The 21148-nt window shown below is 32.4% G+C and overlaps 1 protein-coding gene across 4 annotated transcripts in view; it reads left to right on the top strand.

Annotated features, from left to right (window-relative positions):
- Positions 1 to 21148, top strand: part of Camta (Calmodulin-binding transcription activator) — a 1863487-nt gene that overhangs the window by 1705296 nt on the left and 137043 nt on the right. For all 4 annotated transcript variants that reach the window (XM_072532541.1, XM_072532543.1, XM_072532542.1 and 1 more), the window contains exon 8: positions 12375 to 12510. In XM_072532541.1, the coding sequence (XP_072388642.1) occupies positions 12375 to 12510 (136 nt within the window). The remainder of the gene's footprint in view (positions 1 to 12374; positions 12511 to 21148) is intronic.

Raw genomic sequence — 21148 nt, forward strand, 5'->3', positions numbered from 1 at the left:
AAAAAAATAGCCTCAAAATGGTATGAGTGGCAAACTTTTCAAAATCGTATTTGGGATACTCTTACTAAATGTCATTTTAAAGAGAAAGGATAGAAGTTTTTTGTATGTAAAGCAAAACTATACCTGTAGTCCGTGGAAAAAAGTTAAGTTACAAAAAATCGCACGTGTTCCTGTTTTTTGCTTCGTTTTTGAATATATTTTTGTCAAGAAAATTTATTTTAACTTCAAAAGATAACAATTCGATAGAAAATTTAATTTTAAACAATTTTTCTTTAGATGTATATGTACAAACACTGTACATAATTCACCCCAAATGCACCCTAGTGCATAGGGAGAAATTAAACCCTTTCTTTAAAACGCACCACTTTAAATGGTAGCACTTTAAGGTTGTAGTTTCTTTCTAAAGTACATAATTAATAGACTACTACTGTCAAAGATATATTTGATCTCCAAAGATGTTTTTAAACTAAAAAAATTGGCTAAAGACCGGCAAACAGCTTTGCCGACCGGTCTTTTTGTTGACCAGACGAAAAAATTCCTTTTCAACGATCACACGCTAACGGGATTTGTATAAGTTTTATTTATTTTGACAGTTTGACAGATCTGTCAATCGCTGGTCTATCTTGATTTAGAACTCAGCAATTATTTTTAAAATTTCTGTAGACGAAGAAGAGAAAAACGAATTGAATAGAGCGATGGTAAATAACGCAACAAAACGTTTTATACAAAAAGTGTTTATAGGAACGTCTGTAGATTGCTGGGATATGCAGACTGAAAAAAAAAATGCTACAAGTAATCCACGAATTTCTACTGGTCAATAAATTTGGATTCTATTTTTACATTTACATAAAATCAAATAATACATTTTTTAACAAAAAGAGAAATCAAACGATTTCTACCTGGCGAAACCGAATTCAAATTTTTACCACTGCGCTTCCTAAAACTTGCGAAGCAAACAGCTTGATGAATTACTCGGCAAGGGAATCTAAAATTGCATTCCACATGCCGTTTATCATGGTCAAAATTCGTAGTGAATTCAGTTTCTGGTACTACAACTGAAGTAAAGTAATAAAACATAATGACGGTATTAGATTTTTGTTTTGATACAGGGCAGCGACAGCCGCTTATACGTATTTCGACCTCTTTAGGTCTCCTCAGAGCGGTATAGCCACTACTCTGAACCAAAACAAAAATCTTTCCCGTCCTAGACAATAGTTATTAAAATAACTATATACGGACGTTACTACGCCATCTAAAAACAAAAAGAGAAATCAAACGATTTCTACCTGACGAAACCGAATTCAAATTTTTACCACTGCGCTTCTAAAACTTGCGAAGCAAACAGCTTGATGAATTAACCGTCCACGGAATAATAAAAGCATTTCGCCTAATGTTAACTAAGTAAGATCCACGAACTTAATTAAGTTTTGTTTTTTTGATTAAATTGGTCAAAAACGTTTCTTATTGGTGCAAGTTTGTCTAAGGTTCTTCTTTCTTCTCTAGTATTTATGTCATCAAAACGTAGCAAGAATACAAATCGCCTATGAGCCATAGTAGCTCGAAACACCTCTTCTTCCATCAGTAGTCCAAAATTATTTGCAATTTCGGCGGCTTGCTTTAAAAACCCAATGAATGTGTAATAGACCAATTAATGCCTTTATGTCCACAGTATCTGTAGATCTGGCTTTATTCGCATCTGCATAATTTTTTCTTAGTTTACAAATATATATGTTTGTGTTCTGTAAAGTGGTTTCGAGAATATTATCATCAATAAAACATTTCCAACACTCTAAAGGATCAACCGCTTGAAGAGCATTTCCTTTTGAACCTGGTAAGTATGAAATCAAGTTAGAACTTCTTGTCCGAACATTTTTTAGAGGCACATGTTTTCTCCAGAATACCACATCTTTTGCATAATAACAGAACCCGGTTTTCCGTATTTGTTTCAAAATACTTTGAAGGTGCGGATTCCTCCTCCAATCCTTCCTCCAAATCTGTTTCCAATTCTTCCTCCCATTCTTCTTCTGTGTCTGTGTTGTGGTCACTTTCTTCACACCTGTCTGATTCTGGTTCGCTTTTTAAATCAAAATTTTCTTCTTCTACTTCAGCATAGAGCTGGTGTAATCTCTGAATTTCTGTCAGATAAGGATCCATCACTAAAATCTGAAATGCAAGAGAAAAAAATTAAAGGCTGAAACATTACTAGATTTTTATATAACCATAGAAATTGAAATACTTACTCTATGTAGGTTATACTTCACAAAAAATACTAAAATAAATTTACTTGTCGAACTCACAAAAGTTACTCGAATAGTCAGGTAGAGTCTGACAGACCAAAAGTGCAAATAACTAGCAAAGTATTATACACTAATGCAAACCCCGTTGTTCAGTGTTGTTCGACATGTGGACGGAAAGGTACTGACGAACGCAGCGCACTCCGATTTAAAATAAGCAGTGAGGCATTAGAAATAAATTGTCGCTGGTCTCACAGGCCCCACCCGACTACTCAAGGGTTAAAAAGTTATATAAAACAAATCCTTTTACAAAATTATATTTTAATTTGCGAAGCTTTTGAATTATTGCGGCTCTGTTTATTGAAATAATCTGGTAAAATTCCTCTTTAATGACCTAAAAAGTTCTACGACATTTTGTTATTAAACGCTTCACTTCGCCATAATGCTAATCACAATAATTTTTTTGCGGTGTACTAGATACTAATGTAAATTTAAGAAACTGCTTCCTAGTCGACTTGTTTTATTTATTATTCAGAACTTCATTCTCCTTCCAGAACGTTTCTTTAAGCAAGAAGTTTGTGTTTTAGGGAGTATTTTTACTTTTTTTAAAGCCACACTTCGTACCTGAAACTACAGAACACTAAATACTTAAAAAAGTATACATTATTAGTAATCAAAAAGTTTCTTCTAGAACTATTCAAAACCTTCCCTGTCAGTCTCATCGAGTAATTTAATTTAGAGTCTGAAGGAAAACCGATATCTGAAGTTTAGTCGACGTCTGCAAGAAAGTTAAGACCTAAAATTTAGTTTGGCCGCTAGTCGATTTTGATTGTAATCAACTTGTAATTGCAATTTAAATGCAATGTGGGTTTGTGTTCTTCATGGCTGGTCTGGATTAATTAAAATAGCTTTAATTATAATCGGTTTATTAGTCAAGCGCAGTCCGTTTTATTTGGACCGGCTCGGATAGGCGAAACCGTGTTATTTAATCCTGTACTATATTTTAAATGTTAAGATTAGCGATTTCCGCAGTAGCTGTTAATGTATTTTAAGCAGATTTGTTTTGCTTCTCGGATTTAGCGAACAGTATGTGCCAACTACTAGAATTAGTTGTAAATCATACAAAAAGGAATTTAAGCAAAAAATCTCCACCACCCAATTATAACGACTATCCAAAAAATTTTAATTTGGGAAGCCCACGAAATCACTTATTTATACGGTCTGTTGCTAATTTATTCAACACCGTGAAAGATGTGACAAATATGGATTGACATTGTCAATATACTTTGTCTAAATGTAAATCTGAGGATATTGAAACTGTTTAATATAATATAGACCAGAAGCCAAAAAATTTTATTTTAGTACTGACTCAACAAACAAATTTGTCCAATGGCACATGTCAAATTATTTTAAAAAGGGAGAAGTTATTCCTTTCGATATCCTAGGTATGTACTATACGTGAATTTTTCTCTTAGAATGAGTAAGAACCTCGTTAAATAAATATATACTTTGTGCTCTTGAGAATGATATCAAAATTAGTCTGTTACATATAAAAAATTGTAAGACTTTTACCATTCTCTTACACGTGTTTCTAGGTCTACCCGTCGTCAGAGAGACTTGTAAGAAGACTGGAACTAAAGCAGGCAATTATAGCAAAATAATTACCACAGTATGCTTTTAGCGATCTCTAACGAGGAAAGATGAAGTGAATGTCGATAGCGATTAAAGTAAACTCTATACCCAAGCTTTATCAAGCCATTTAGATGCGAATATTTATATTCCACTATGCATCAACAATTTACCCATATAAATCATCATAAATTTTGTACTCTTTTCGTCAAGTAAAGCTACAGCTATGGTTTGTTAGAACAGTGAGCAACGCATAACTCAGTCAGTCGCGCACATTCGTCAAAATCAAAGAAATGGTTCTCTATGAGAACGGTTTGTTAGGTTCTGCTGAGCTGCGCGCACTGCAGACCGATAGCCGTGTACGTCGACGGTGTGCGCTGGAATCAACTGCGATTTGATTTGGACGCAAACGTTCAGCTGAGCTCACAGCGTACACATCTATGCCGAAATTATAATTGTATTTTTATATAGTTATTGTTATTGTAATAATTAAGTGATGTCTACTAAATTTTCTCCCGGAGAAGATGAAAGACTAGTGGATCTATTACAAATCCCTGGAAATTCTAAAATATTCTCGAAATTTTTCCTCGTTTTGAAACAATCTTTCTTCGACTGTTAATTTAAAAGCACTTTTTGTATTATGACATAAAAAATTTCGTTTACATTTTTATTTCTTTTATTTAAATTTAACGTTATCAACTATTCTTCTTCTTCGTCTTCTTGGAATAATCAAATTATTGCGTTAAGTTTGCGAGTTGTGATTCTAGTAAATTCATTATTATTTATGGTGTAACCAAAAGTAGAAATTAGATCACGGAAACTGTTTAGTTCCTTAGAAGCTTTTTTGAAATCAATGTTGAAATCTCCAATTATTATTATTTCTAAAAATTAGCAGAGCAAAACACCAATAATCTTTCAAATAGATATAGAAAAACTTTAAAATTCCCATTTCCGGTTCTATACACTGTTGCTAAAATAGTTTTAATATCTATAATTCCTAATGCACAAAGTTCACCCTCATATTCATATCATATATTATTTAAGCAAACTGGTCGTTTTAGAGATTAACTAGAGATTTTATTATCGCTAAAAATTGCAACACCCCCATGTTCCATCACCTTCCGACTAAGCTGATCTATTTTGTTTAATAAACTTTGTGTGTTTACATGAAAAATATTAACCAGACTAATCTGGTCAGAGATTGCTAACGATTTTGTTTAATATAAAATGGTAGAGAGTTATTCGAAATAATACTTTCACTTCTGTCTTTTTCGGTTAATGTAATGTAATTGCTATTATACTGTATTATAATAGCAATTATATTCTCGTGTATTAGCTATATCGGTTTTCTAATATCACGTTTTGGCATTAACTATATTGAAATCGAGCACATATAAAATCGAATTTAATTTGAATCTCTAAAATTTCTATGTGTCCTTATGCCACAACAACTCTCCTCCGCCTGTTATATTATTTGCTTGCTAAAAATATTTGAAATATTATCATGAAATTAAATATAAATTCAGCTATCATGAAATCACTTTAATTTATAATGATAGGAAAAATCAAATCCTGTAGGTTGTAGGCGGAGAAACTTAAAATAGTGTTTTCACCTATAGTTTTTTTTTATTTTTAACATCATTGTAATGTGGTAAAGTTTTCATCGCGTGTTTATGAATGAGTACTTTGAGGAACTAAAAGTTTTTCTTTATAGAAATTAATTTGTTCATTTTTATTTTTTTTTTCTTTTTCCAATCAAATTTTCTATTGTGTATTTGTATTTTTTCTATTCCGTTCCTTACAATTATACATGCGGGTGTAAATGTACCAGCCAAACAGCTCCAGAAACCTCTATTTACAGCTGAGAAATCCGAAAAGAACGTGACTTCAATTAAATTGAATCAAAGGTTGGCTCTGTTGCTTTCAACGTTTAATATTTTAATCCTTTTAGTCCTCATCGATCGATTTTCGTGCTTTCAGGATACCTATCATTATTACTTACATTCCTCTACCTTTTCAACAGATAAAAAGAAGGATAGTGAATTGCGTTAAAGAATAGCTCTCTGAGAGTTGAATCTCCCGTTTCCTTATCTTGTCGTCTAGTTGTGAATCAAAAGTTTTCCGTTATTCGAGAGTTTCAAGCGAGAATCTGTGGAATTTCAGAAGTTTGATCTCTTTTTGTAATAAATGAACTTTGTGTAAAACGTTTTAATTTTATCGGTAAATGAAACTCGAGCATATCCTCTTAAACAACACAATCCGAAAGTGATTAAAACGCCGTTTTGGAATGGAATCATTAAATTTATCTAAGAACGATTAGTAAATGCTATCTGTACAGAAATTATTAGAAGTTTTATTCTAAAGGAAGTGTATGAATTTCCTTTAAACTATTATATTTAATATTAAATATATAATATGTATTTTTGTATTTTGATTGTTGTTTCTGTGACAAATCTGTGACACAGAAGTTTGGTATATCTTCTCAATTTATATAATTATGTATTATATATAATTGTAATCTAGCATGTAGCATGATCTAATAAGGGAACAGTAGATATTTTTGAGACAATAAATATTATCAAATTCAGAGAGACTACGTTTCATGAAACCTAAAAGTTTCATGAATCTATTAGAAACGCAAGAAAAGTGGTCCCTGAAGCTTACTGTAGGGTCAAAAATTACCGCAAGATCCTGAAATGTTGTGATCATCTCTAAAATATGATATTCAAATGAAATCGGATGTTTGTTTCTAAAAAATCGCATTACCTTACATTTATTTATTTTCAAATTTAAAGCATTTAAGTTACACCAATCCAATAATCTATAAATTTTTAGATCACCAGCATAGAGAAGAATATTACTATGATAAAAACAATTTTTTATATCAATTACAAAACAATTAAAAGGCAGAGGAGATAAATGTCCACCCAGTGGAACAGCAGAGGTTACATTGATAGTAGATGACAAAAATTGGTTAATTTTTACAACTTAAGTTCTGTCTGTGAGATAGCTCTTCATCCAGCCTTCACGTAAACCAGCATTATAAAGTTTAGAGATTAGGACACTATCGAATAATCGGTGGTTGGAATGGAAGCGATGGTTTTTGCCTTTTCGAAATCTATTTTGGGGTCTGTCTGAATATGATGCTGGGCTAGGGTTGAAGTAGTATCGGAATGTTTGACTGATAGAGAATGTTCGTAAATACGGTTATGGATTCGTCGGTTTGTCTTTCCTATGTATAAATGTGGGCAAGTGGAACAAGGTATTTCGTAGACACCATCGTCTTCATTGGGGAATTGGTCTTTTACGTATCTGACGAGATTGGACAAATTGGAGTGAGTAGTGAAGATGGTTTCGATGTTTAGAGGGGTAAGAGTTTTACTGATCTTGTCAGTGACACCTTTAATAAAAGGTAGAAAGATTTTGGGTTGCTCTGCGCGCAAGGTTTGTTTTTTGGATGGAATGGGGTTTAGATGTTTTTGAATGCTTCTATTGATTTGGGTTTTGTGTAGCCGTTTTGAAAGAGTGTGCGTTATTGAATTGATTTCAGATAACCTGTGATTGTTGTCGCTAAGTCTTATAGAACGGGAAATAACAGTGTTAATAACTGAATTGAGTTGGGCGGGGTGATGATGTGACTGGGCATTGACATTTGTATGCGGGGGTTTCCAGAGGGGGGACGGTTTGTATGAGGGATGAGGGGTTTTCCAGTAGACGGAATAGGAAAAACTGTGAGGTTAGTTTTTCTGAATAAGAACATCAAGGAATGGCAAAGACGCTTCAGACTCAACTTCCATCGTGAATTGAATGCTGGAATGTATTCCATTCAGGTGGGAGAGGAAGAGATCTGATGTGTCTTTACCATGGGGCCAAATAACAAAGTTGTCATCAACGTACCGTAACCAGCAGGTGAGTTTTAGATTTGATGAGGACAGGGCTACTGTTTCGATATGTTCCATGTAGATATCAGCTATTACGGGAGAAAGGGGGGATCTCATTGGGACACCTTTAATTTGACGATAGAAATGATTTTGGAATGAAAAATATGTGTTAGACTTGCAGCGTTTTATAAGAGATAATGTGTCTTGGAGGATATGATGTTTAGAGTCTAAGATGGAAATGGTTTCATCGATGGGAATGTTGGTGAATAAAGAGACAATGTCAAAACTAACTAATATATTTGAGGGTGAAAGAGAAATGTTTTTCAGAAGATCAATGAAATGAAAAGAGTTTTTGACAAAGGAAGGGGCATTTTCGGCTAATGGTTGTAAGAATAAAGCGAGATGTTTTGCCAATTTCTAAGTGGGGCAGTTGTAAGCACTGATGTTGGGTCTTAAGGGAACATTGGGCTTATGGATTTTTGGAAGGCCGTATATCTTTGGAATTCGAGATGATTTTTCTCTGGGTATAAACGATTGTTTCATTTCACGAGATAAAGTAGACTTATTTATAATGGATTTGGTAGTTTTTTCTAGATATGGGGTGGGATCGTTTGGGAAGCGTTTATATTCTGTGGAATTAAGAAGTTCGAACATTTTGTCGAAATAATTATAAGAGTTGAGAATGACGGTGGCATTACCTTTGTTGATTGGATGGATGACTATGTCAGGGTTGTTATAAAGTTCTTTGAGGGCACGTCTTTCTGAAAGACTGATATTTGACGGTGGGAGTTTGGAAGTACGCAGAATTCTGGCGACATCTTGTCTGACAATTTCGGCTTGGTCGGAAGGAAGATGAGAAATAGCTTCTTCAGTTTGACAAATAATTTTGTTTGTTGCAATGGAAAGAGGAGTGACAGAAAAATTTAAGCCTTTTTACAGAGCCTTGGTAGCTGAGTCGGATATGTGAATATCTGAGAAATTGCGAACAACAGTTGTTGATTTGAAATGGGCTGTGGATTTTGCAGAGAGATACGTTATTCCAGTTTGCGTTTCTGAGTTTGAGTTTTGTTGATAGAAAAAATCAATTTACCAAGAATATGTGCGTCCCAAAAAAAATATTGCAAATAAAAAATGTAGCTCTGTAGTATGAGATATTGCAAAATGACTCTCATCTAGGGATGCATAAATTTTTTAGTGGAAATATTTTTAAATAAACAATAAAAACTCAATATTTTACTCATATAGTCCAGTCGTCAGAGATTTAACCCTTAAAAATCATACGAACAAGCTGAATTTTTTCGAGAATATGTGATATGAAAAAGTTTACTACTTTTACCCCCGGGCTTCCCCCTAAAACTCATCTCGTAAAAACTAAAAACTAAAAAAAAAGAATTTATTTAAAAATCCTTTATAAAAGGTGTATAATTAAAACACCCAATCGGGCTACATCACAAAACGTTTTCGGAATCTATATTCCATCATCAGTGTGTCTAAGTGTACACGTTTTGAGCCACTAAATATTTGGGTAAAAACCCTTTAAATGTTATTAATTTGAATTTAAGTTAAATTATTGGATCTTATATGTTATGATGTTAAAGTGACAATTGGAATTGATGACATCAGTTAACACAGATGACATGAATTGATGACTTGTTGATAGCAACTCAGTTGTTATCAACAAGTCCTCGTAGACACTTTGTCTCAGGACCAGCAACCTCCTGTAGAGTCTTACGTGCACTATGAATCTTAATGTATGATTTTCCAAACTCTTCAACAAAAAATGTCAATAATTTTTTTAAAAATCCAGTAAAATGTTTCTTCTGACAAAAAGTCATAAGAAATTAATTGACTTATATTCCATGTTATCACGGTTTGAGTTGTAATACATAATTTTGAACTCTCTAATTTATTTTCATTAGCAAGTGTCTATGTTAAACCATACTGTTGTGCATCATTCTGAACTGTTTGTAATAATTTAGTTTCTGTTTGCTCTTTTTACTTTCTTTTTTGTAAACTTACTGAAGGTGCTGCATCTTTTTTAAGGGTCCTCCATTGTGTTAGAAAAACAAGACAATGACAATGCAAGAAATTAGGATAAGTATTTTTTAACTTACCTATACTTGCAATGATATAACTTTCATTTGAAATGTGCCTGGAACAGATTTTTGTGTGCTTGCTGATACTTTTTTCAGGCCTGATAGCGATCAACCATCGTTTTTGTAAAGCTTTGTTTAAGGAAAATTTATGAAGCTTAACATTGTCAGTTTTATTGGAAACTGAATTACATTATGACACACAACAATTGTTAGGTATACTTTAAAGTTTTAGTAAAAGTGTCAAAATAATTAAAATGTCGTAAATAACTTATTAAAACTTAAATCACTTACAAAATTGCATACCAACTAAGAAAAGAGAACTACCAAACAACGTAAATAAATGGCAGAATAAAATAAAGTTATGTTTTAATACCAAACCCTGACACCAGCGCCACCTACATGCATGCGATCTATTTCTATAAATCTGGTGAATAAATAAACGTTGCGCGATTTTTGCCTTTTTTACAATTCTTGTGAGATCCATAAAATTTATTACTTTATTTGACTGGTCATAGTGAAATTTCGAGTTTTAGAGACCAGTCTTCGAAACGTATCACATGAAATTTGAATTTTGAGTTATGGCAACATATATGAGGCATTTAGAATATGACTAAAAAACGCAGAATATAAACTTTTACATTCGAAACAATCGCACGTCCCGGGAAATACCTTCACGAAGATGGTTTTGAGTGTAGTTTGCAGCAGAAGATTTTTGCCAAAAATTGGTAAAAATCGCGCCACATGTATTTATTTAAATACAAAAATTGTGTACGAAAGGTGCACCCTTTACCTTTAAAACGCATCCTGATATTTGTCGATAGGACACTCGAATCAAAAGATATCGAATTTTTACCGTCGATCTGATACAAATTTTATTGAATATTAATTTCGCGAGCGTAACTGACATTAAAAATTGCCTCTCGGTTCCAAGTCTTGTTTCTGAGAGAACGGTTCATTCTACACAAAAAATGTTTATGAAAATTTTTGTTTAAAATTATCATAGCTACATTTTTTATTTAAAGTATTTGTTTCTATGACGTACAGGTTCTTGGTAAATCGATTTTTTTCGTTTTCACCCCTCTACGATCGGGATTTTAGAAGAAATCCCGTGAGTAAAAGTGATAAACATTTTTGCATCTTTTTTGGCGTCCTAAAATTGACATTCTCAGATAGATTCAGCTTGTTTGTATAATTTGTCGTTTCTGGCGAGTGGAGTATATAACTTAAAAACTTGTCTATTTAGAAATTTGGCCCCAATAGATTTGGCCCCTTTTTTAGAAATAAAAAACACACAACAAATTAACCACATTTTTAAAATACCGCACTCGAAAAAAACATATTTTGGGTTATACTGGACCAAATTTGCTATTTCTTTGTTTAAACTGAGGTAAAATGTTAAAATAAAAACATTTATGGTATTTTATCGCAAAATAACCCAAAGCAAAGCAGCTAATAGCTACGAGATGTATAAATCTTTCCTTAAGTCGACTTTTTATTTTTATTTTTTATTTAAAATATAATCATATTAAATAAATGTTATTTATAAACTACTTTTCCATATATAGTCTTATTAAATTTTAACAAATCAGTTTTATAGTGTTGAAAAATTATTTATAAAAGAAAAAATCGTATACATAATATTATATTATGAGAAACTTGTTTTTTTCGAGCGCTATTTTGAAACGGTGTTGGATGTTTTGAAGAGCGTGGCTGGCACTTTGGTCGGTTACCCTCACTCCTTTTAATCTACTCGAATCGCTAAGTACTCTTTGTTTAAAACACTCCTAATTAAAGATTTTTTAATAATTTTGTTTGCTAAAAATTGTGTTAAAAACTTAAACTTTTTTTAAAAAAGTTTGATTAAATTTATTCCCAAATGTTGTTCTTTTGTCTCCTAAGGGTCCTAAATATTGAACATTTTTTTTTGGTTTTAAAAGTTTTTTAACCTGCTTTCCAAATATTTTTAGCCGTTTAATTTGAACTAAGCTTAAAAACTTATATTTATTATTAAATCATTTAATGTATATAAACGTAATTTTTTAAAAGGTTTTTTTCATAGGTTTTTGGTACCCGCCTTAAAAAAGAAAATAGGCCCCTGATTATTAAGATCTGGACCAGCCTTAGAAATTAGCTTCCTTTGCACACAATTCAATCAAGTTTCGGTAAATTTAAATAAATTTTTTGCATAATAAATCATTTCAGTTTATATTGCAATAACTTTTTTGTTTATTATCTGATTTTAACTTACATATCCCATTTTGTGTATCTTTTTTTTTTTTTGAAAAAGTTTCTGTTGACGTCAAAATAATGAGTTTGATGTTTTGATTGTTTATTTAAAATAGTTCCATACTCCATAATAGTCTTTTTCTGTCATACTGCACATTTTAACTGTCAAACCCATTCATATGGTTACGTGGAGTAAAAAACTAACTCAATTGGCCTACTTTACGCTCCCAGAACTTGCCTCTCTTAACTAGTTTGAGCTAGTGTAATTAATATAAGCAGATGGTTGAATATCTTTCTTATTGTTTCAGACCGAAAAGTGGTTCCATGTTACTATACAGCCGAAAGAAAGTGCGGTATCGTAGAGATGGTTATTGTTGGAAAAAGAGAAAAGATGGAAAAACAACTAGGGAAGATCATATGAAGCTGAAGGTTCAAGGAACCGAGGTAAGTCAAATAATTTATATAGTTAGTTAACCGAACTCAATGAATTATGATGAAACAACCATTTGAGTAGGCAAGATTTGCAATAAGAGTAGCGTCTCTACTAGTTCTTATCATATTTTTACTTGTTGACTTCTTTCTAAGTCTTATTCTTGGTAATTTTGGTTGTTTCCATATCTATTTTATTCCCACGGGTTGGGACGAAATATTGTCAAGCACGGCAGTGCGTCCGTTCCATGCAAAGTTGAAAACCGGCGCTCAAATGTTTTGAAGGACACAACGGTGAGCATCGGCACGTGGGTCTACAGATCTGGGATGGCGTATATTTAGAGAAAAAATTGAACATTAAATCGAAGAATGGAAATGACCAAATTTGGTACTGAAAGAAAGGGGAAAAATAAAGGGTGCCACCTAGTCCTTTTTTGAGGGACACTTGCCTATGAGAAGATTGGTTTGAGAAAGATTGCAAAAAAATGTGTAACGATAAGTCTACCAAAGAGAATTGAAATACTATTATAAAAATAATACCCCAATCAACCATGGGAGATTATGGTCTATGCTTCGCCTAGCTTTGTATCTCAAGTGTGAATTCGTTGACCACATAAAACATAATATTTAAATAGCAAAAACAACCCTGCCTAATGCTTTACATTAAATAAATTTATATGATACTTGTGGCATCGATGGGCTGCTTGCTTCTAAATTTATGTTGCCTGCAGATTATGTGGGCAGGACCTGTTGTCGGCTCCAAAGCATGTGAGTAGGTCTTGAAGACATTGAAGACAGCTGTTTAGGCCCACATCACTCCATAAAGTATTTTCAATAAAATGTTCTAGGAATATCCCATAAAATATTCCAGTAAAATGTTCCAGAAATATCCCATAAAAGCTTTAATAAATATCCCATAAACTAGAATATTAAATAGCCTGTGTTAGAGAAACATCAAAGGGGGTTTAATTTCCTTGCCATTTATCTTATAAAATTATAATTAAACAAATAGCAGATGGCAAGGATAAAATGTAATAGAATTACTATTAAACTTAGTTAAATTTTGTTAGATTCCTACATGAATAAAATTGAAAACGTGCCTTGAAAGAAGTAAGGTCATGAATATTGAAAATGCTGTCAGAATTGTAGAATATAGATTACAATAAAAATACTCACCCCAAGAGAATTCTGCAGACGATAAAATGAACCTTATTCTAATTCCTACCTTCTTTTATAAATTTCAATTATACAACAAAAAATAATATTCCCAAAATGAAAAGTGATTGACAGAAAGTAGGAAGGGATTGCAATGAAGTTACCACAGATGACATAGGACGTATGCCTATGATGGAATTAGCTCTCCTGTCAACATAGAACAGAATATTTACTAGCGGACAGAAAGGAAGAGGAGGAATATTTATTCTACGGGACAGAAACAGAGAGAAAAGAAAGAGAGAGAGGAAAAAAAGAGAGAGGGCGCCAACTACTTTTTTGAAGAAAAAATAGTAAAAAAGAAAGTGAAGGTAAACGAATTAATAAATTAATAAAGAAATTAAAATAAAATATTTATTTAAATGTAAATTAATAAAGATGTGACGTTTATAACGTTACAAATGACATACAGGCTAAACCTCTCTAAAAAACCAAAATGCATAAATAGTCATAAAGAAAGAGAAGCAAACACACGTAGCTATTATTGTCAATCAGCATTCTTGTCAGATTTACCTTCTCATAAGTTACCAAAAGAAAAGAATAATTTTTCTAGCTATTTATTGACTTATTTTCAACGTAAATAGTAATTAAACAAATAATTGCTACAAATTAACCATTTTTATTTCTTAAAAGTTCAGCTAAGTAAAAGGTAATATAGAATGTCAACATATTAGCAAAATAAATATAAATGAAATAAGACAAATAGCAAAAATCATGAACTTGAATTCAAATTTCCAGATACCTATTGTATACCAGATATTAACACTGTTCCCCCTTGGACTGTTCCCATCCCATCTATCAATACCAAACTCTCCATATATAAAAAAGCAGATAACAATCCCAAAGCATTATATCAATATGTCCTCCAAGAACTCATGACATACAATAACCATAATCTTATATATACCGATGCCTCTAAAACTATAGATGTAGTGGGAGCAGCATTTATGTCTAATAAAACAAAAATATTAATGAAACTCTCTAAATTAACATCCATTTACTCAGCCGAGTTAACCGCTATTCTCAATTCAATAAATTTTGTTGTAAAAAATAGTATCAAAAACCCTGTCATTATTACGGATTCCCTAAGTTCTGTAATTTTCCTAAATAACTTATATCCTAGCCATCCAAGTCTACTACTTATTAAATCAGCATTAAGCCAACTGCAAACTATGAACATAAATGTCAACTTTGTATGGATTCCTTCCCATATCGGAATTGCTGGTAATGAAAAAGTAGATTCCTTGGCAAAATTAGCAATCTCGAGTCCGCAAGCTGTAGAAATCAGAAGCATTCCACATCTAGATATAAAACATATAATCAAGAACTTAATAATTAATGATTGGCAGACCAAGTGGAATCAGTCAACATCCAAACTACGAGAAGTAAAACATTCTATATTACCTTGGAAATCAACCCCAAATAAGCGTATACATTAAACCATCCTATCTCGTCTTAGAATAGGCAACACTGCCATCATCCATAAATATCTGCTGGAGAGTGAATTAAAACCACAGTGCTACGTATGTGATATTTTAATGGAATGTCCTTTATATTGCATGGAGAGACTTCAATATAAATAACAAAATACCTTACAGGCAATATTAAGTGACGGAACTGATATGAAAAATTTGACATCATACTTATATATTGTTCTGAAGCTATTTTCTTGTGGCATTTTAAATTAATTACTATTTAACTGGGAATAAGCCACAATTAAAGGTTAAAATACGTTTATTGACGTTTCAATTTCCACTTCGGAAATCGTTCTCAAAATACTTATATTCCATAAATGTACTAAATAAATTGTAAAACTTTAAATTGTACAACGCCAATGACCCTATGAGGTTGAGGCATAAATAAATAAAAAAAAATGTAAATTTAGACAAAAGAGCGTAGGCAAAAATTTCGGTCCAATGTTTTTTAAATGTAAATTCATTTTTTTCGAATCCTGAGAAAACTAATAAATATTTTAAAAAAATTTAAACGCAGAATGAAAGATTACATTATTGTCGAGAGTTGAAAGTCCCTTAGAATATACAAAAAGTTTCTTTTGAATAAGATACTTAAAATTAAAAATCACCCTTAATTTTCTCTTCTTTTTCACCCCTGTAACTTACTAAAATAAACATTATAGAAGTTTTCAGGGACTTTCGGCCCTCGATAATAATGTAATCTTTCATTCTGCGTTTAAATTTTTCAAAAATACTTATTAGTTGTCTTAGGATTCAAAAAAAAATTAATGCATTTAAAAAGCATTGGCCCGAAATTTTGCGCCTACGCCCTACAAATATTCCTAAAATTAGATGGAATACGTTTATAGGTGGGTAAAGCTTAATTGTTAATTTAAATTGCAAAATTTAACAAAAATATTATGACATTACCTCAGTTATAGCATAAATATAATGATAATATTGGTGTTACAACTTATATATTCTAATAAAATATACCTACAAATTAGCTGAACAAAAAGTATAAAAATTATCCTATGATCACTAGTGTACTGAACATACAAACTTTTGGGTTGTGCACAAAAAAGAAAGGTTATTCTAAAAGGCAAAAAAGCTGTGAGATATACACTATACACAAAACGTGGCACTGTACTGCACTAAATGAATATATAACACAAGATAAAAATAAGTTGGTTCACCGAATAGAAAACATTCTGCCATTGTATCTCCAAATATTTTGAAATTGATTTAAAAGAACTTACATAGAAACTGCTTATTTTTTTAGTCGGCGCTGACTCTAAACTTTTAACTTTAATAAACTTCAACACTTTGTTTCATCTTTGATGAGCTGCTTTGCATCACTCGAAATGAGACATAAGTACTTAAATATTTGTAGTACTTCACTTTGATAATCATTTTTCCATTTTTTACGAGCTACGTTCTAACTGCGGCAAAAAAATCATAGAACCCTTATAAAACCTACCCTAAAAAAACTCTAAGGTGGACGCTTATTTATTTTATGCATAGGTAGACGATATGAGAACTTTCTTCTTCTTCTTCTTTTTATGTAGACCTGACTGTCTGTTTTTCACCGTGTCTTCGTAGTGATCGTCTTTCTATTGGTTAACCGTCTCTTGCCGTCTTTACTACTCTATTTGATGTCATTCGGCTTATTTGATCGTTCCATTCTACTCTTATATTTCATACCCAGTCCTTACTGTTCTTTACCTTGCATCCATGTCGTATATATGTACTTCTAGCTCTGTCCCGTAATGTTTTACTATCAATGTTTCTAACTGTTTTCACCTCTGATGTTTCTAACATCCTTTTTGTCCCGACCGTGGCAGGTCGTGTTTATGCCGTGTATGTCATTATTGATCTGATGACTGTTTCGCAAATTCTGCCTTTTATTTCTTCTCCCATATTTTTATTTCGCCATATTGTTTGATTCAGGCAGCCTGCGGCTCTGCTTGCTCTATTCACTTGATCTTCCACTTCAGTTTCGAGCTTTCCGTAGCTAGATAATGTGATGCCTAGATATTTAAAGTCCATCCAATATTTAAACTCCAAAAATGTGAGAACTTAGCGATTTATTTTAAAATCTCTATACGCGAAACTGAAAGAAAAATAATGCCAAGTGAGGCAATTAATATTTCTTCTCGAAAAAGTATCTGCTAATTATAAACAGACTCCAAAGTTGGTTAGATTATTATGTTAGAGACGCAAATATATTATGAACAATTTCCGGTTCTTATGATTTACGGGTGAATTAAAAATTCTACAGTATCGCTTAGACAACACCATACAAGATGGTGCTTCACCAGACAACGTCTAGAACGGAGCTAGAGCACAATTCTCCGAATTATGTTTTGGTAAGGTTGTCTGTTGTCAATGGGCCAGCGTAGCGCAAGCGGTAGGATGCTTGACTCGCAAGCCGATGGTCCGGGGTTCGAATCCCACCGCCGGCAAGAACATCTAGACATTTTAAAAATGTCTATAGGCCCCAGGTCGACTCAGCCTGAATAAAAATGAGTACCTTGGGTAAAATCAGGGGTAATAATAGACGGTTGAAGCGTAGCACTGGCCATGTTACCTTCCTTGTATACCGTAGGCCCTAGATATAGCAGACTACCCTGCTATACTCCCAAAGCCGCGACAGCGGTATAAAACGGGAGACTATTATATAAGGTTGTCTGATAATTTACCAATTGAGTATGGTATAGGAGGATATGTGTTTATGTGTATTTTTCCTTAATCGCTTAATTTTTAAATGGAAAGTAACCGCTTATGAAAACCCAATTCAACAAGTATCTTCAATGTCTATTGAATGATGTTATTATTTTCAAATTTAATATAAAAATTGACAGTGAAAGCAACATTAAATCATTTGCGCGATGTAAATCTTGTTTCCTTTTTGAAACAAAAATAAGCTTAAATGGTGTTATATTTGTATCCAAAGATAAAAAAAATAAAAAAGTTATGAAGTTCCGTTTAAAACGGCTCTGCCCGCCGATCATTGAGTTCGAAGATACAAAAGGAAGAGAGACCAACTTTGCTGATCTATTTCCGGACACATTTCCGAATTGGGGGCCACTAACCTTAGAGACAATAAGTAAAATTGAAAAGCAGTTTATGATTACACTTGTAAAATAGGTAAAAAACGAGCTTATAATAATAATTTTGATAATATCAAAAACAAATGATACCAAATTAGATATTATTCTTCAGTTTGATAAAAATCCATATACCTATAGGTCAGAAACCAGCCACAACTCTAATCATTAGCCATCCATCGATTTTGATAACAAAATACGTCCTAGAAACTTCCAGAGAACTTATTTCTGCAAACAAATAGTCTAAATGTTAGACAGCAATATTTTCCTATTAGAATATGTTTTTTTGGTGAATAGTTTTACAGTTTATACAATTCACTAGTGTTACTGGGAATAAGCTTAAAGTATATAATTTTGACATTTCGATTTCCAGTTCGGAAAGTAATATACTCTACTTATATAGTAAATATCAAATAATTTTAGAAACAATCCTTAGAAAGATACTTATCTGTTCAAGCTATTATCCCATTCAAATATATGTGTCTGTCTAAGAACGGTTGCCTAAATTTTCTAAAATAAAGTTAGGGGTTGAGCCAGTTACTAGGTTGAGTCTATTTATTCTTAAACCTCTTTCTATTCTTAAATTTCAATAGCAGTTGCATTACTATCTTTCGACATTATATAATTTTAATATTTCTGAAGATTGGACGCGAAGGACCTTGGTGAGTTAGGATTCTAGTACAATATTTAACAAACTTTACCGAAAGCCTTAGGCAACTTCCAAATTGAAGCGTTAATTTCGAAATCCTAGTTGGTTGTCCAGAATAAGTTTTTTGATTTTTAACCCCTTTAGCGGAAGTTTTTCAAATATTTTCAACTATCTTCTTGATATGCCTATCCGTGACGAATGTTGGCGATCATCGTGGCAATCTTTATCTTATCTGCAGCAGCACGAAAAAGCTGCACAGATCTTCTTCTGGCTGGACCTCGCTTTTCAAATATTTTTCCTTGCAGGGTGTCTTGTAGGAGGGCATATCTGAATTCATTTCGCATAATATGTCCGAAGTATTGTAACTATAGAGATTTTATGGTGGTCAGTACTGATAGGTTCTTCTGCATTCTTCTGAGAAACTCCGTTTTTGTGACTCGGTCAGTCCACGGGATTTTAAGTATTCTCCGATATAGCTACATCTGAAATGCTTCCTCCAATCTTCTGCACATATCTTCGTTCAGGGTACATGATTCAACGCCATAAAAAGGAACAGAGAAGACGTAGCATCGCAGCATTCTTACTTTTATACCAAGATTTTTACTTTTGAAGAAGGCCCCAATCCGACTGAAGGTGGATCAAGCTTTCCCGATGTTCGCTGTTATCTCCTGGTTCATTTTTTACTTATTATGGTGCTAATGTAGTTGTATTGCCTTATTATTTCTACTCTGATTTGGTTGACGTAGAGTTGACCTTCTTTTATCTATTTCTTGCTAATTATCATGAGCTTGATCTTCTTTACGATTATATTGAGTCCATATTGTTGATGGGATACGTGATTTTGTTCAGAAGGACTTGTAGATCTTCTAGTTTGTTCGCAAATACTATGATGTCATCTTCATATCTGAAATATGAATTGTATTAAGAAAAAGCCTCTCTCGTACCAACGGCATTTGTGAACCCGACATTTTCCACATAATCGGTAGTAATTATATTGATCCATAGGATATATGTCATTTTATTTGGCAGCTTACCAAAGTTTTAAATCATAATTCACTCAGCAACTATCTACAGTTGCATTATGTTTTAAACAAAAAGACTGAAGTTTTTGTCAAATGTTTTTCGTCAATGAATACAATAATGTATTGCTTTTTGAAATATCTTGTGCAAAACTTCAATCGTTGTTTTAGTAAAGGAATTTAAAAAAAAATACTGTTGTCTAATGCAAATTGGACAAAATCGCTTATAGTGTATCGCGAAAAAGTAAAATCCAACGAGAATTAAGTACATGCAAATTATACGTTTTATAGATACCACCATCGAGGTTCTTTCATAATCCACTGACGAGTTCGAACTACTCAATGAAAAGCCCCTAAAAAGCGTCGGATATGTCATTAATTGGACCTTCGATAATATCGAACAAAAGCTTTTCGCCGTAATGTCTGAATTGAAAGCATTAGAGCTTTTCAGCGCCGACAGAAGTAACGATTTGGTCTTTCAGAATTAAACAGAATTAGAGGACTCGAAAATTTTATCCCAACTGATCTACCGCTCTGGAATGTCTCTATTTGTTGGGAATCTCTCTTTGGAGATATTTCTATTTTATTGCGTAAGCATTTTACCTATTCTCCAGAAAAATTACTATTTCGGTTATTGAACTTTTTAAATATTCATTAAAATTTACTAAAATAACTCATTTCTTTAGTATTAAAACCGTTTAAAAAAAGAATAATTATTTAATATATGTTTATATTATATATATATATATATATATATATATATATATATATATATATATATATATATATATATATATATATATATAAATAAGTTTTGTGACCTGTATGAAGGTGGTGTTGACCTAGAGCTAAAAGTGAATCGGAATTACAAACAGAAATGTAATGTTCATAAATCCTATTTTAAATTTTACGATTTGTTTGGCCTACATAAGATCGGGGGCAGTCTGCACAAGGAATTTCATAAACTCGGTATTGTTCATTTGGAATGTTGTCTTTGATTGATCAGACACGAGATAAAAATTTTTTGTTGAGGGGTAAATATTGTGTTTATTCCTCTTGATTTAAGGATTATGTCCGTAACACCCTTGATGTAAGGAGAAAAATACTGTTACGATAAATATACTGGCCTAAATTTTATGACTAACTATTCTGTTTTGTTGTAGAAATTTGGCGAAGGATCTAGATTCAAATTATGGTGAATCCTCCAAC

This window comes from Diabrotica undecimpunctata, chromosome 5, assembly GCF_040954645.1.
Source record: "Diabrotica undecimpunctata isolate CICGRU chromosome 5, icDiaUnde3, whole genome shotgun sequence".
Classification (NCBI taxonomy): Eukaryota; Metazoa; Arthropoda; class Insecta; order Coleoptera; family Chrysomelidae; genus Diabrotica; species Diabrotica undecimpunctata.